At 41.4% G+C, this 13,460-nt stretch overlaps 3 protein-coding genes across 8 annotated transcripts in view; 2 read left to right on the top strand and 1 right to left on the bottom strand.

Moving 5' to 3' along the window:
* LOC109534771 (MPN domain-containing protein CG4751) overlaps positions 1 to 2,268 on the bottom strand; it is a 5,528-nt gene extending 3,260 nt beyond the window's left edge. Inside the window, exons 1-5 of one of the 3 annotated variants that reach the window (XM_019900556.2) lie at positions 2,107 to 2,268; positions 1,843 to 1,977; positions 1,528 to 1,701; positions 1,229 to 1,475; positions 1,026 to 1,176 (exon numbers count right to left, since the gene is read on the bottom strand). In XM_019900556.2, the coding sequence (XP_019756115.1) occupies positions 1,026 to 1,176; positions 1,229 to 1,475; positions 1,528 to 1,701; positions 1,843 to 1,977 (707 nt within the window). In that variant the 5' untranslated portion in view covers positions 2,107 to 2,268. The remainder of the gene's footprint in view (positions 1 to 1,025; positions 1,177 to 1,228; positions 1,476 to 1,527; positions 1,702 to 1,842; positions 1,978 to 2,106) is intronic. The other 2 variants (XM_019900555.2, XM_048662717.1) reach the window with 2 other exon arrangements.
* Positions 2,269 to 2,368: 100 nt separating this feature from the next.
* On the top strand, positions 2,369 to 6,141 carry LOC109534773 (zinc finger protein OZF). Its single transcript, XM_019900561.2, has 5 exons — positions 2,369 to 2,645; positions 4,670 to 5,094; positions 5,302 to 5,586; positions 5,638 to 5,841; positions 5,892 to 6,141. The coding sequence occupies exons 1-5, from the start codon at positions 2,487 to 2,489 to the stop codon at positions 6,076 to 6,078; spliced, it is 1,260 nt and encodes a 419-aa protein (XP_019756120.2). The 5' UTR covers positions 2,369 to 2,486; the 3' UTR covers positions 6,079 to 6,141.
* A 32-nt stretch (positions 6,142 to 6,173) lies between these two features.
* LOC109534697 overlaps positions 6,174 to 13,460 on the top strand; it is an 11,413-nt gene continuing 4,126 nt past the window's right edge. For 2 of the 4 annotated variants that reach the window (XM_048662712.1, XM_048662715.1), the window contains exons 1-8: positions 6,174 to 6,394; positions 6,453 to 6,659; positions 8,372 to 8,689; positions 8,735 to 9,023; positions 9,293 to 9,494; positions 9,544 to 9,712; positions 12,520 to 12,723; positions 12,779 to 13,096. In XM_048662712.1, the coding sequence (XP_048518669.1) occupies positions 6,174 to 6,394; positions 6,453 to 6,659; positions 8,372 to 8,689; positions 8,735 to 9,023; positions 9,293 to 9,494; positions 9,544 to 9,712; positions 12,520 to 12,723; positions 12,779 to 13,096 (1,928 nt within the window). Of the gene's footprint in view, positions 6,395 to 6,452; positions 6,660 to 8,371; positions 8,690 to 8,734; positions 9,024 to 9,292; positions 9,495 to 9,543; positions 9,713 to 12,519; positions 12,724 to 12,778; positions 13,097 to 13,147; positions 13,440 to 13,460 lie in introns of all 4 variants that reach the window. The other 2 variants (XM_048662713.1, XM_048662714.1) reach the window with 2 other exon arrangements.

Here is a 13,460-nt window from a genome sequence, read left to right as displayed (position 1 = left end):
TTAGCTTTTTGTTCGTACTTTCATTAAAATGATCCTCGCAACAAAAAAACATTGATTTTGATTTAGGAATATCACGTCTAGCTGCTTTGAACCATAAAACTTTATGTGCATAATCACGGGGAACGGTTGGAAAGAGTTTGTTTGGAGCACTTATTGAGGCATCCTGGCACAAAACAGCACTTATTTTGTGATCCTTACTATTCTCCATTGTGCAATATAATAATAATCAATAAAATAATGATAATCGCAATAACTTAACTAATAAAACAAAGCTGCGAAAACAACAAAATAAACACGAGACACTTTGTTGATATGACCTGCTACGTCACAATCGGGATAGGCAACCGATGACATGGATTCGGCGTTTTTGGCGAAAAATATCTGATTTGAATTTAAATTTGCCTTAAAATTATTATGGAGACTTTTTTGCCAAAAAAATTATGTCAGTGTAATGTTTGCCATAACTACTTTCTATATATCAACATTAAAAAAAGTGAAAACACCCTATTCCCGACGAATGGCGAACGAGAACCATTATTCTGTTGTGTCTAAAAAGAGGGATGGAAAAACAGCCGATAATAAAAATAAAAGTCGATTGAATACAACAAACCAGTCCGCAGGAGTTTCATAGACCTGAAGAAGGTATTCGATCGCATTTAAACCATAGAGGATTTATACAGTTTCGGCGATATCCCAGTCAAAATCAATGGAAACTTCACTGAGCCCACTTCTTTTCAACATAATTATGCACAAAATAATAAAGCAAGGGACCGCAATATTAAAATCCTGTGCAAAATAAAACCAGGAGTGAAAAGTAAAATTGCCCCTAAGAAGATTTACAGGAAAAACGTTCGAAACAGAATGGAGCGACAATGCAGCAGTAAGTGCGAATGGAATGAGTACATAAGTAGAATGAACGAAGGAAGAATAGTGAGGATTGCAGAGGACGAATCACCACTGTGAAGAAGGATGCTGCAAACAATAGACCTGGAATAAAAAGAACACCTGATATGAGAACTTCTTACTGTGTCATAGTCCGATTGGCTATAGTGTTGTGTTTGACGACAAATCGCTGAAACATTGCAGTATTCGTTGTTGTCGTGCTGTTGGAGGTGGTCGGAATGGATGCCGACGACTTCAGCAGCTGCTCCAAGTTCAAACTGTTGGCAGCAGCAACTAAAATCACTCAGTTAGTGGCGGATTTACTTAAGTCCCGATGACTACCTACGCTCCTTTTCCAGCTGTTTCTCCAGCTCCTTCTCCTCCTCCTTTTTCTTCTTGTACCAGACGTTCTTGTAGGCGTCCAGCTTCTTGCCCTGGTATTTAACAGAGGCCCAACCGCATCCCGACTTTTTTTCCGGATTGATGAAACGCTTGCAAGCAATGGCCCAGGCGCTGGGCGAAGCGAATATTATGTCGGTTTCCTGGCTGCGGATTTTGCCGTCGTCTAGAAGATCGCCAACGAACTTTTGTCCCTGGAAAGCAGAAAACGCTGAGTGGGAGCTCAAATTGCGGCTGCTTTCATACAAGGTACTCGATTGTCATCGCTCCAGCTCCAGGCTTTAGAATGCCCGCAGATAGAAGCATCTGCAGGGTGACGGTGCGATTGCTGGGGTCTTTGCCAACCACTTGCCTGACTTCCACAGGCTTTTCGCTGCCATTCTCAATAGGGAGTTCTGGAGGAGTCTCACTGCCGGTTTCCTGCAAAGGAATCGCATGTTTAGTTTGAATAACTGGTTTAGGCGGTTCTGTGGGGGTGAACAGGGCAGAGCCACAAGCATTGATTAGTTCCCCGCTACATGCAAATCAGATCTACTCTAGGAAAGCTCATACACCAGAGACCTCGTCAAACTCTTCCGGTTCCACCTCAGTGTCCTCCTCGCGTAAACTATTATTCTCATCGTCCTCTAAGTGATTGGGAGTAGAAGTTGCATTAGTATTTTGCCCTAACAGTGCGGCGGCTAGCTGAGACTGCATCTTAAGAAAAAAAGGCTTATGTTAGCGATCAAACGCCGTTCGGAGTACAGATTAAATCGGCCGGTAAGCCGAAAAGGAGACACCAAACGCACACATAAAGAGAAAGTAAGCGTGAACCACAACCCGTACCGAAGCTGAGAAGCCCTTAGGGATCTACTAGAAGGCTAAAAGCTATGGGAAACAAACCCTGCAATCCGTCCTGAAGCTGTGCACTGAATTAATTATTCTTGCTTTGTTTTGAGCAGCATTTAAGAAGTTGAGGCAAATGGTAAATATTGGCTTTTATCAGCAGTTGCCGATAGATTGAGTTTTCCTGAGAAATCGCTCTGAATCAAGCATGAAACGTTACGGATCTGCACCCGACTGTGCATACCCTCTGAGAACACGTGGCAACCTTGGCCCACCCTATCCGTCAGGTGTCAAAAGCGTCAGCAACCCACATAACCTAAAACGTCAATGGGTTCTTTTGGGGCTTCTTCGAATTTCCGAATTAACTCCCCTTTGACATTATGAGCAGTGAAGCACTGCAGGGCCTCAAAAAGGCCCCAGATATGTGCAGAACCTGCATGTCGTCACAGCCCCCTTTAACGTCCCTGTTCTCGATTCTGAGCTTGTCCAGTAAGGACGAGCCCTTAGATTCGATTCTATTCCAATGCACCTCTATTCAAGTAAGTGGCGCAAGGGAATGCTTCCGAATCTAACCAGATTTTGGCCTCTTATTCATAATTTGCACACTAGTAGAAAGTTGGGTTTGCACGGAAATGGGGCTCCTGGGGGCATGCAATCGACGTATTTGGTTATGGATTGAATAGAGGAATGGGCTAAATATGTATAGCAAATTTTTGGTGGGGGTGTCTTAGGCCTTTGCAAAGGCATTGGATACGGTTTCCCATGCAGGCAGCATTTTAGGGGCTTAATGACGCACGCGAAGGCTGGCAAATTGTTGAAATTTTAGCTGCAAAAGGTCTAGATAGAATAAGGCTATTTACTCCAACTCCTTCATGGAAATTCATTGCATTTTACCACCCGAAACGTTGCGATAAAAACATTTTTGAGGAAAGGCAATTGCTTAAATCGCGAGATTGATACTGATGCACATTTCCAAAATTGCATCTGAGCCTGAAATATATTCGAAATTTGCCTGTTCAATAGAGCTCTATGTTCAGTAAAAATTTCAAATTTTTATAAGCTTGGGGCATTTTAGAGCGAATTAATGAAATAGAGTCTACATTGTTTTAAACGCGGCTCTGAGAAGCAATTTTTCAAAAATTTCCCAAAGTTACTCTTGAGCCCGATGGAGGTTCCAGCTTTGCCTATTGAATAGAGCCACGTTGGCTCTACACTCAGTGACGGTTTGAAATCTGTATCTGCTTGGAGGTTCTCATGGTGAATTTTTAAAATAGCGGTTGCTTTGAAATACAAAAAATTGCAAAAATCACCCTTGAGCCATGTTTGGTCGATGTTCAGTGAAAATTTAAATTTTGTTTCTACTCGAGGTTTCTGACGAAGAAAATTAGGTGTTTTTCTTAACAGGTGTTTAAGTAGTTAATTTTTCAAATAGCGTAGTTGGAAGTAATAAAGCCGATTTAACTGATTTCGGTACTAATTTTTTAAAATATGGTCAGAATTCATCCAATTTCTCGATTACCATGCAGCTTTATCGAGAAATTGCGCAAGATTTTCCGTTTAAAATGGCGTCAAAATTCGCTTTCTAACTCCGTTGATTTATTTTTAATTAAATTTTCTACAGCGAGTAGGTAGAATCAGAAAAGTCGCATTCAACTGTTCCAAACATACATTCAAAATGTTGTCACATTTTCTCCAAATTACGTATCAAAGTGCAACTTTCCATAGTCTTAAAGCAAGATTTTCTCTTCTAAACCCTGCCAAATTCAATGCGCTAACTTGATTAGTTTCTTCGCAATGAACGTTTGAAAACGCTAGACCAACTTCTAACAGGGCCAAATCAGCCAGTTCGAAACACAGATTTTATATGCTTTCAAAGTTCACTCAAACTCGATCTAGAACTTCAACTTAGCAGGATCTTAAAGCAGCCATTTATCTGCAGAATGATTCCAGAATCAGCGATGTGGAAGAAACATTTTCTGCGCAATTACATTTTGGAAACTCTTTGTTTGTTCCAACGCCCAATTCAGAGATTTCTTCATCAGTGCCTTAAACGTTCGAGTCGTTAATTTTCAACTTTTGTTGGATTTAAGGTAAATCTTCCTCTTCAGGGTAATGTCAAAATGCTTCTTTCTGGCAAAAGCTGAAAACGGTTGGAGATATAACTACCCGAAACGTTGCCAAAAAAATATTTGTCCAAGACAGTGAGAGTCTAAATAAACCATCCAATAGTGCATGTGTAAGCTTTCGAGCAAAACACTTCTGTAGAAAATCTGCTCTTCTCTTCATTGAGAAATCGTTTTAAGGGTTTGTTTGGTAAAATTCCTCAAAAATCAGCCTGCTTCTCCATCTCGCCGGATGGAGGCGATATAACACAAAAAACCTAAATTTTAAGGCCTTTTTAAAGCCTTTAATGCTAACCGTACAATATAAAGTATACCGTAAAACCACAAAACCATAAAACATAATGTAAGGTTTGAAAATATTTCTCAATCGATTAATCTTCGCGATTTGCCTCCAGTTGCAGTAAAATCGAAGATATAACGCCCTAATGTTGTTCTTCCAGGTGAATCCTGCGGACTCGTTGCCTCAAAGCATATGCAACAGTTGCCTGGAAAATCTGGCGATTTGCTACGTGTTTCGCGAGATGTGCTTCGAAAGCCAAACGAAGCTGCAGCAGCTAAATGAAGCTGATGAAATGAGAAGGACTGAAGCTGAAAGCGCTTTCGGCTTGGACAGTCTGGAAAGCCGCGCCGAGCTAATGGGTGATAAAACTGACAATTTGGGACCAAACGACACCAATTTGGAACAGGAACCCGGTGATTTTGAGTATTTAGGCTGTGATAGTGGCAATGCGCAACCAGAAAGCAGCTTTAACTGTGGCTTTTGTGCGAAAGTCTGCACAACAAAGTATGCCCTTAACAGGCACCTGAAGGTGCATTCTGATGCTGTTGAGCTGAAGTGCCACATTTGCTTGAAAAGCTTTAGCAGGTAAGAGCAAAAGTTCACTTAAACGACTTGAAGTGAGTCCGCCTATGTAACCATCCCGCCCATATCGAGCAATCATTCTTGCTAGTTGCGCAAAACACGCCAAACAAGGCGGTTGATCACACTACTGTTTAGAGTAGGTACAGGTGAATGATGTAAAGTACCTACTAGGTTTCGTTGGCCCACCGTGTAGCTAATATGCAATTTTAGGGCAACGGATGTTAAGCGGCATCTATCGACACACACCGGGGAAAAACCCTTTAAATGCCCCATTTGCCAAGGCTCGTTTACCCAATCGGGCAGCCTTGCCGCTCATCTAAGACAAAAGCACGCAGTGTCCCAAGAAAAACGGCCCAAAAAGGCGGATGGATTGGCGACAAAGTCGTACCTTTGCTCCGAATGCGGCAAAAGTTTCCGGCATAATTCCACGCTGTGGCTACACGTGAAGCGGCATTTAGCAGAGCGGCCTTTTGAGTGCCCAACCTGCAACCTTAGGTGACGATAACCTGGAGCAATGCAACAGCATTCCGTAGCCTTAGATTGTAGGTTTGTGTCCAGCGGTAGGTTGAAGTCGCACCAAAGGGTCCACACAGGCGAGCGGCCTTTTCTCTGCCGAATCTGCAGCAAACGGTTTGCCCATGCCAGTGTGCTGGCGCGTCATGTTAAGGCCCATTCGGACGAGAAGCCCCATAAATGCGCCTACTGCCCCAAGCGGTTCCTTTTGCCTTACTATCTGAACATTCATCTCAGGTCAGTGGGTTTTCCAAGCGATGACTTGCCTAAAAATCGCCCCCTTCCAGGCAACACACCGGGGAAAAGCCTTTCACTTGTCCGACATGTTGCAAAGCCTTCGCCTGCCCGAAGACCTTCAGGCAGCACGTGAAAATCCACTCGGGCGACCGACCGTTTCTTTGCATGAACTGCGGCAAATCCTTCCGAAGGGCTCATCATCTCAAAACTCACATGACAACCCACGTGAAAATTTAGGCCAAGTTAACACGCTTTTCCCCATTCCAGCAGTTCTGTGTGCTTCCTGTTGCGTCAGCAGCCAATAAATAGTTAATGATCGGAACAAGTGTTCCATGTTTTGTTCAAATTATCGGCTTTTGGGGGCTTATCAGCACCATCTAGGCCACGTGTGCATGTTTTCGGTAAGCCCCGTGATTCAATGGACTTTAATGTCATCTGAACACGCCATGAAGGCGAAGACCCCATCGACTATACGCGAAACTTGGGCGCAATTTTGCCGAAACACTTATGCGCCCGCATTTGGATTCATCTTCGATGGATCGCCAATTGGAAAGTATTTTTCCCATTTGGTTGGGTGGTTTTTTTGGACTTGCCTTGGTTCGATTTTCCAGGATCTTCTGGATAACGTACATCTTGGTAGGGATGGGGTGCGTCGTCTATGTGACTATGGATATTTTAGCCGGGTGGAATGGAGATGCTTTCTACATGACGTTGGATGCGTCCAGCTTGGAAATCACCGATCTGGAGTTTCCAGCTATTGCCGTTTGCGACATTAATAGAATCAGCAAACAACGAGCGATCCAATTGGCTGAAAATTTGTAAGTTTGAGGGTGCGCTATACGTTGGCACTTTAAGGACCAGTCAAGTTTTACCTCATTATAACTGCATTAATACATTTTTTCTCTATATGATTTTTTTGTATTATGTTGGTGTTTCAAGTTAACTCCAACATCTTTTTACTCTCTTGTGAACATATTAATAACCAAATACTTTTATTATAAAAAATTGACAAATTTTCAGTCATCGTCATTTTATTTAAAAAGTCAAAGGAAATAATCGACTTTTGGATTTTGTAGGAAAATATTGAGACAAAATACCCTGAAGGTTTCAAATGTTGACCATCATCAGGACATTTTCCAGATGTTTTCAAGCTAAGCTCGGTCTTCAGAAGCGCCAATGTTCTGGTTGAAGTGAGGAAATTCTAGACTTTTGAATTTTGAACGAAAAAGATCAAATAAACCACTCTAAAAGTTTCGAATTTTCAGAATATTTGTCAGAATATTTCAAACCAAGCGCGTTTTTTTTATAGCCAACAGCACTTTTTCCTCAAAGCCACAAATTCTCAACTTTGGAATGAGCTATAATATTCCCGATTATTGAAATTTGTAGGGAAAAGTTGAAAGCAATTACACTGAGAGTTGCGAATTTTCACCATAATCAGAACATTTTTCAGAAATTTTCAAACTAAGCGCGTTTTTGTAGCCGGTTATGAATGTTAGTTCTGCACTTCTTATAAACAAAATTCTTTACCTTGGGATGAGTTAGGAAATCATCGACTTTCAGATTTTCTAAGGAAATATTGAAGCAAAATGCCCAGAAAGTTTTTAATGTTGACCATCCTCAGGACATTTTGCAGTGTTGTCAAGCTAAGCTCGTTTTTCAGAAGCGCCATTCAAATCCAAATGTTGTGGTTTTTTTAAAACAATTTCTTCGTTCTGAAATAAGTGAGGAAATTGTAGACTTTTGAACGAAAAAACTCAATTAAACCACTCTAAAAGTTTCGAATTTTCAGAATATTTCAAACCAAGCGCGTTTTTCGTCAAGCAAACAACACTTTTTCCGCAAAGCCACAATTTATCAACTTTGGAATGAGCCACAATATTCCCGACTATTGAACTTTGTAGGCAAAAGTTGAAAGCAGTTACACTGAGAGTTGCGAATTTTCAACGTAATCAGGACATTTTTCAGAAATTTTCAAACTAAGCGCGTTTTTCTGGCCGTTCGCGAATGGGAGTTCGACTTTTTGTAAGAAAAACTTCTTTGCTTTGGGATGAGTTAGGAAATCATCGCCTTTTGGATTTTGTAGGGATCCGTTGAGGCAAAATACCTCGAAAGTGTCGAATGTTGACCACCTTCAGGAGATTTTCAAAAATTTTCATACTAAGTTCATTTTGCAGAGCTTCCTTCCTGGGTGCAAATCCTCTTTTAAGGCTTTTAAACGCCAAGTTGATTTCAATAGTCGCCTCTTCCACAGACAGAATATGGTCTGGGTCAAATGTTGGCTCATTAAACGGAACTGTAGAGGTAGAGTGGATCGAGGCATTTCGAAGATCGAAAACTTTCTCCTCATCGTATCTCCTTAATATAATAATAACTGTTCCATTGCCGTTACACAGCGCGTTGCCACGTAATTGTGGTTAGTTTTTAAATGGTGCTCCTCAAAACTTCCAAAAAATCGTATAGCATTCTGCGTTTCTTGCTAAATGTGGCCTGCTCTTTCTCGTAAACATTAGGCCCGTTTCTGTTCCAGGACAGAAGTTTCAAGTTTGCCGTTCAGTGAGCTTCTGGACCTGACCCAACTGATCGGCAACATGTACGACCGCAACATTAACCAGATGAATAAGTTCGAACGGTTGCAGACCATTCTCAACGTATACGACAATGGGACCACTGAAGAGACAATTATCCGGCGCTTGGCCGATCTGATGACCCCTTGCGAAGAGCTGTTGCAAACTTGCATCTGGAATTCTGAGCCTTACGACTGCGCCGACTTGTTTGAGACGCGGCTCACCGATACAGGACTATGTTGCACTTTTAACTATCCGCTGGAAACTGCAGAGCGCAAGATGTAAGTGGAAAATTGGATGAAAGCCTGGATTGCTTCTTTGTTCAGAATCTCAGATAGAGGGGCGAAGCTTGTCGACACTCCTAGGCAATTTATGGGGATCGGAGTGGCCAGCGGCTTGTCGCTGATAGTTAACAATAATCTGACTGACTATTTCTACACATCGATGGCCACCAGGGGCGTTCTGTTGAAGATATTTTCGCCCAATAACGTTCCTGATACAGCCAGCGGCGCTGTTAAGCAGGTGGTCGTTCAAGAGCAGGCCGACGTGTTTGTGGACGTGGAGGTCAACCTGCTACTCACGGAAGATTCGTTGAAATCCAACCAGCAGAAAGAGGTATTGATTTATCCGCTAAACCCGTTCAAAACATGCAGGCTGTTTATCACAGTTTGAAAAATTGATGTGAGGCAGTTCAGGAAACGCGCAATCGAACAAGTCAATACGTCCTTAACAAGTCCTTCTCCCAAAACATACCTTTCACAGTGAGGTAGAAGGTAGAGGACTCTTATGAATTAGGATATGCTTTAGCAGTTTTCAATCGGCATTAAACCCGAACAATTATAATAATAAGAGTATTAAGAACGCTTGCAATGGGGGATTTACAGAGACGCTGCTTGTTTGCCGACTCCGTTTCAACTGAGTTTGGGAACTACACGATGAGCAACTGTTTGGTGCTCTGCCGAGTACAAGGCATACTGGATTACTGTAGATGCGCCCCCGTTTTAGTGCCCACTAATAGTAAATCTTACCTGTCGTCTGTGAGCGTTTGCAACCTGCTGGATATTCCTTGTTTGCAAGAGCATGAAGGTACGCTGGCCATCAATGGCTGGAAGCTGGATAACTTGGGTGATTTCAGCCCGATTCCATACGTACCACTTCTACAAGAACCAGGAGATGCAATTCCAGAAACTTATTCAAAATGAAGAGGCTCTTTTGTGTCCCGCATGCGTGGACAACTGCATCGAAGCCACTTATGGGATCGATACCAATTACTTTGAGTTTTTCAATCCAGACTCGCGCTATCCGTAAGTAGATGAAGCAGATCTGTGGCAGGAAGTTTGTGATGGTTTGCCTTCAAAGGAACAGTTCGAAGATTCACGTGTTCACCAATAGACCCTATACGAACTCGTACAGGAAAATTCAAATGGTGACCTGGTATGAAGCTCTCAGTAAGCCTTAGTTAACACTGTTAATTGAGTAAGAACTAAGGAATTTTTAGGCACATTTGGCGGCTATGTGTCCATTTTCCTCGGCTTCAGCATAATGAACGTTATTGAATTCGCATTGTTCCTGATCAAGCTCGGATTTGCGGTGTTTCGACGCTTTCGTTAAACTAATTCCTCACTTTATCGATATTTGCCATGTTTGGCCATTAGATTTGATGTCGTTTTGCACCGATAGCATCTAAATATTCATGTTTTCCACTAATGGCACTCGATATCGTCACGCTTTTGCCCAATATTGGACGGGAGGAAAATGGACGAAGCTGCAAGCATTTGGAGGCGATTTTGCCAAAATACCACTATTCCTGCTGTGGCGTTTATTAGCAGAGAAACCAAGCTTAACAGGTTGGTGTTTTTCCATATTTTATCTGATTGCGCATAAGGTTCCTTGAGTTAAAATCACTTCCTTGGAAAGGGAGTTTTTAAAACAATTTTTATTTCGATTAATATGGATTTCAGCTTCAAGATACAACTGTTGGTTATTACAGGCTTGTGAGAATATATGCTGAATTAATGTTGATGAGTTTACATGCTATCTGTGAAACTAAAGAACATTATGTACCTCGTAAGCATAATTAGATATTTCCTTATGCTTGGCTGCGAAATAGAATATCGTGAATTTGTTGAGTAGGCTAAATAGGATATCATAACTCCTCCGGCCTTAGATGAAATTATATCATCAAAGTGATGTAGTTTCATTTGAAAATTGATTGAAATTAGGTCTGAAAGGGTTTGGATTTGCACGGAAAAACATGGGTCGATTATTTTGAAAGCTTGGTCTGAAAATGGGTAATGTATGTCTCTGTGTATTTCTAAAGTTTGGAGAAAATACATTTGGTTTGGGTAATTGATTTGGAATGTTAATTACCGTTTTATTTTCATTATTGACTCGATTTTTGTAATAAATGAAATTTTCTTCCTTTTGAGCGAAACTCATGGCTTCTTCAAGGGTTTTTGGGTTTTTAAGTCTTACCACTAGTTGCATGTGATAGCTTAAGCCACTAGTGAATGTTCTGAGAATAAGCTTTTGATATTCTGATATTTTTAATAGTTTGATCTCCCGAGTTTCATTACTCATATTGATTTTTGGAAATAGGAGACTGCGTACGTCTTGTAAACGCAAGCCAAATTATTGGGCTGTTTCGTTTTTCGAAGGTTTGAGGGTGATTATATCTTGCATTACACAATCAATTGATCTTTGGTCTGCAAATGTGTGAATGATAGCTTGTTTAACAAGTTCCCATGATTGAAGTTCAACACGGGAAACTATTAAATCAGCGGCTCTGCCTACTAATTTGCAAAGGATATTGTCAAAAAGACAAGAATTTATGTGTGCGTCCTCATTGGTTCTATTTCGATGGTTATTGAGAAAATTGTCGCAAGCGTTTATAAATCTGTTGATTTGCTTAGCGTTGCCGTCAAATAGGGGAATGTTATCTGCTTGATATTTGATCAAAGCAAAATCAGGGTGTGCCATTGTTTTTATTTTTATTTTTCTTTTTTGTCTTCTTAAATTAGAGCTTAAAATTATGGTGAGCGAAAGAATATATTTGCTTCTTGTGTAAACAAAAACGGAAAATGCGCAATATTTCAATTGTTCAAAAAAAATGGAAATTGGAAAATTGAACTTACAGTGATAGAAGTACCAATGTTGTTTTCATTTCTTTGATTTCTTTCTTGTGTCTTCCTTAGTTGCTAGGGTCCAATAGGAAGGGCGATGCTTGCCTCTTCCCTGGCTAATCTATGAGAGGTGGGACGATGCTTGTTCCCTTCTTCTCACACCAAAGTTGATCGGACGATGCTTGTTCCTCACGTTCTGGCCTTGAGTTGCCCTGCCAATCAACGAAATGTTCGAATTTGTCACAAATCGTTGAAACGAACCGAATTTATCACGCACGATGCGGGACGACCGTTTTGAAAATTCTTCCACGATGCTTATACGATGATCGTTTTTGATACTCACACGACGACCGTTTTAAAGAATTTTTTCACGACTCTTCGTTGACAAATCTTTCCGGATTTGATACACGCGATCTTCGTTGACAAATCCTACCGACTGCGCCAGTTAAAATCACTTCCTGGGAAAGGGAGTTTTTAAGACAATTTTTATTTCGATAGATATGGATTTCAGCTTCAAGATACAACTGTTGGTAATTACAGGCTTGTGAGAATATATACTGAATTAATGCTGATGAGTTTACATGCTATCTGTGAAACTAAAGAACATTATGTACCGCGTAAGCATAATTAGATATTTCCTTATGCTTGGCTGCGAAATAGAATATCGTGAATTTGTTAAGTTGGTTAAATAGGATATGATAACTCTTGATAGTTTTTTCAAGTCAATTTTATGAGGATTTTTTCAGCATTTTACATTTTAATCGTGGTGGTAGAGGGACTTTAGAAGCATCCACAAATAGGTCTCAACATAACTTTGATAAAGATTTTTCCTTCTGTTTGAACCAACATATTACTGTTTTCATGGATGGATGGATGGATGAACGTAGCTTTAAAGTATGCGCAATATCACGCCGATGCCTTTAAACCGACGGAAAAATGACTAGAACGAGTCTCCTGACCGGCAAAAAAAAATCTTCTTGATTTTCCAGACTTTTGTGGGTGTTGTGCTTCTTGGGCGGCATTGCTGGCACTGTTGTCACCACCTTAACGATCCTGGAAGCTTCCAGATCGGAGTCCGTGTACGTTAACATCGAAGCGCCTGTTCCGATCACGGAAATCCAGTTTCCTGGCATAGCGATTTGCGAGTTCAATAAAATCAGCAAACATCGAGCTGTAGAGCTGGCAAATAAACTGTATGGACTATCTGCAGCTTCAGTTGGAAAAGTCTTCTTAATCCCTGTATTGTAGAAGCACCGTATCCAATCTGGGTCGGGTCAAGCTGCTGAACATGACCCGACTTCTGGGCAACCTTTACGACTACAGCAACGTTGGAGCTGAAGACTTGGAGACTTTGCAGGATCTTTTGGATCAGTTGGATGGAGGAACCAGTGAAGAAGACATGATTCGTCGCTTGGCCTCCTTGGTAACTCCGTGCGAATATTTGCTGCACAACTGCACTTGGAACTCTATTTCCTATACTTGCACCGACTTGTTTCAAATGAGGTTCACTGATAGTGGGCTGTGTTGCGTCTTCAATTATGTGCGCGATACTCCAGAGGCCGCCTTGTGAGTATGAGGGGGATGATTTGATCAACAGCAGCAGGATTATTCGTTTAGGCTCTCGAGGGGCAACAAGGCGACCGCTTCTGGGTCAATCAAGATGTTTATGGGGGCAGGACCTGCTAGGGGCCTATCGGTGTCCATTGCGAATAATTTAAGCGACTATTTCTACACCTCGATGGCTACTAGGGGCGCGCTTCTGAAGTTGTTTTTGCCTACTGATTTTGCCGATTTGCCCAGTGGGTCTTTGAAGAATATCATCGTCCCTGAACGGTCCGACGTGTATGTGGATATTGTGGGCAAGAAGCTGAACACTTCCAGCACATTCAGGGCTTTGCCGATTAAACAGGTAAGTCCCTTAGCGAAGACT

The sequence above is a fragment of the Dendroctonus ponderosae genome, unplaced genomic scaffold, assembly GCF_020466585.1.
Source record: "Dendroctonus ponderosae isolate FM_Combo_2020 unplaced genomic scaffold, Dpon_F_20191213v2 Dpon_F_20191213_11, whole genome shotgun sequence".
Taxonomy (NCBI): domain Eukaryota; kingdom Metazoa; phylum Arthropoda; class Insecta; order Coleoptera; family Curculionidae; genus Dendroctonus; species Dendroctonus ponderosae.
The sequence above is the reverse complement of the archived record's forward strand: the minus strand, read 5'-3'. Positions and strand labels throughout refer to the sequence as shown.

Bases quoted from the DNA above. Each gene is read 5' to 3' on its own strand.
- LOC109534773 (XM_019900561.2), top strand. From the start codon at position 2,487: ATGAGCAGTGAAGCACTGCAGGGCCTCAAAAAGGCCCCAGATATGTGC. The intron at 5,095-5,301 runs GTAAGAGCAAAA...ATGCAATTTTAG, and splicing joins TGCTTGAAAAGCTTTAGCAG to GGCAACGGATGTTAAGCGGC. The intron at 5,842-5,891 runs GTCAGTGGGTTT...GCCCCCTTCCAG, and splicing joins TATCTGAACATTCATCTCAG to GCAACACACCGGGGAAAAGC.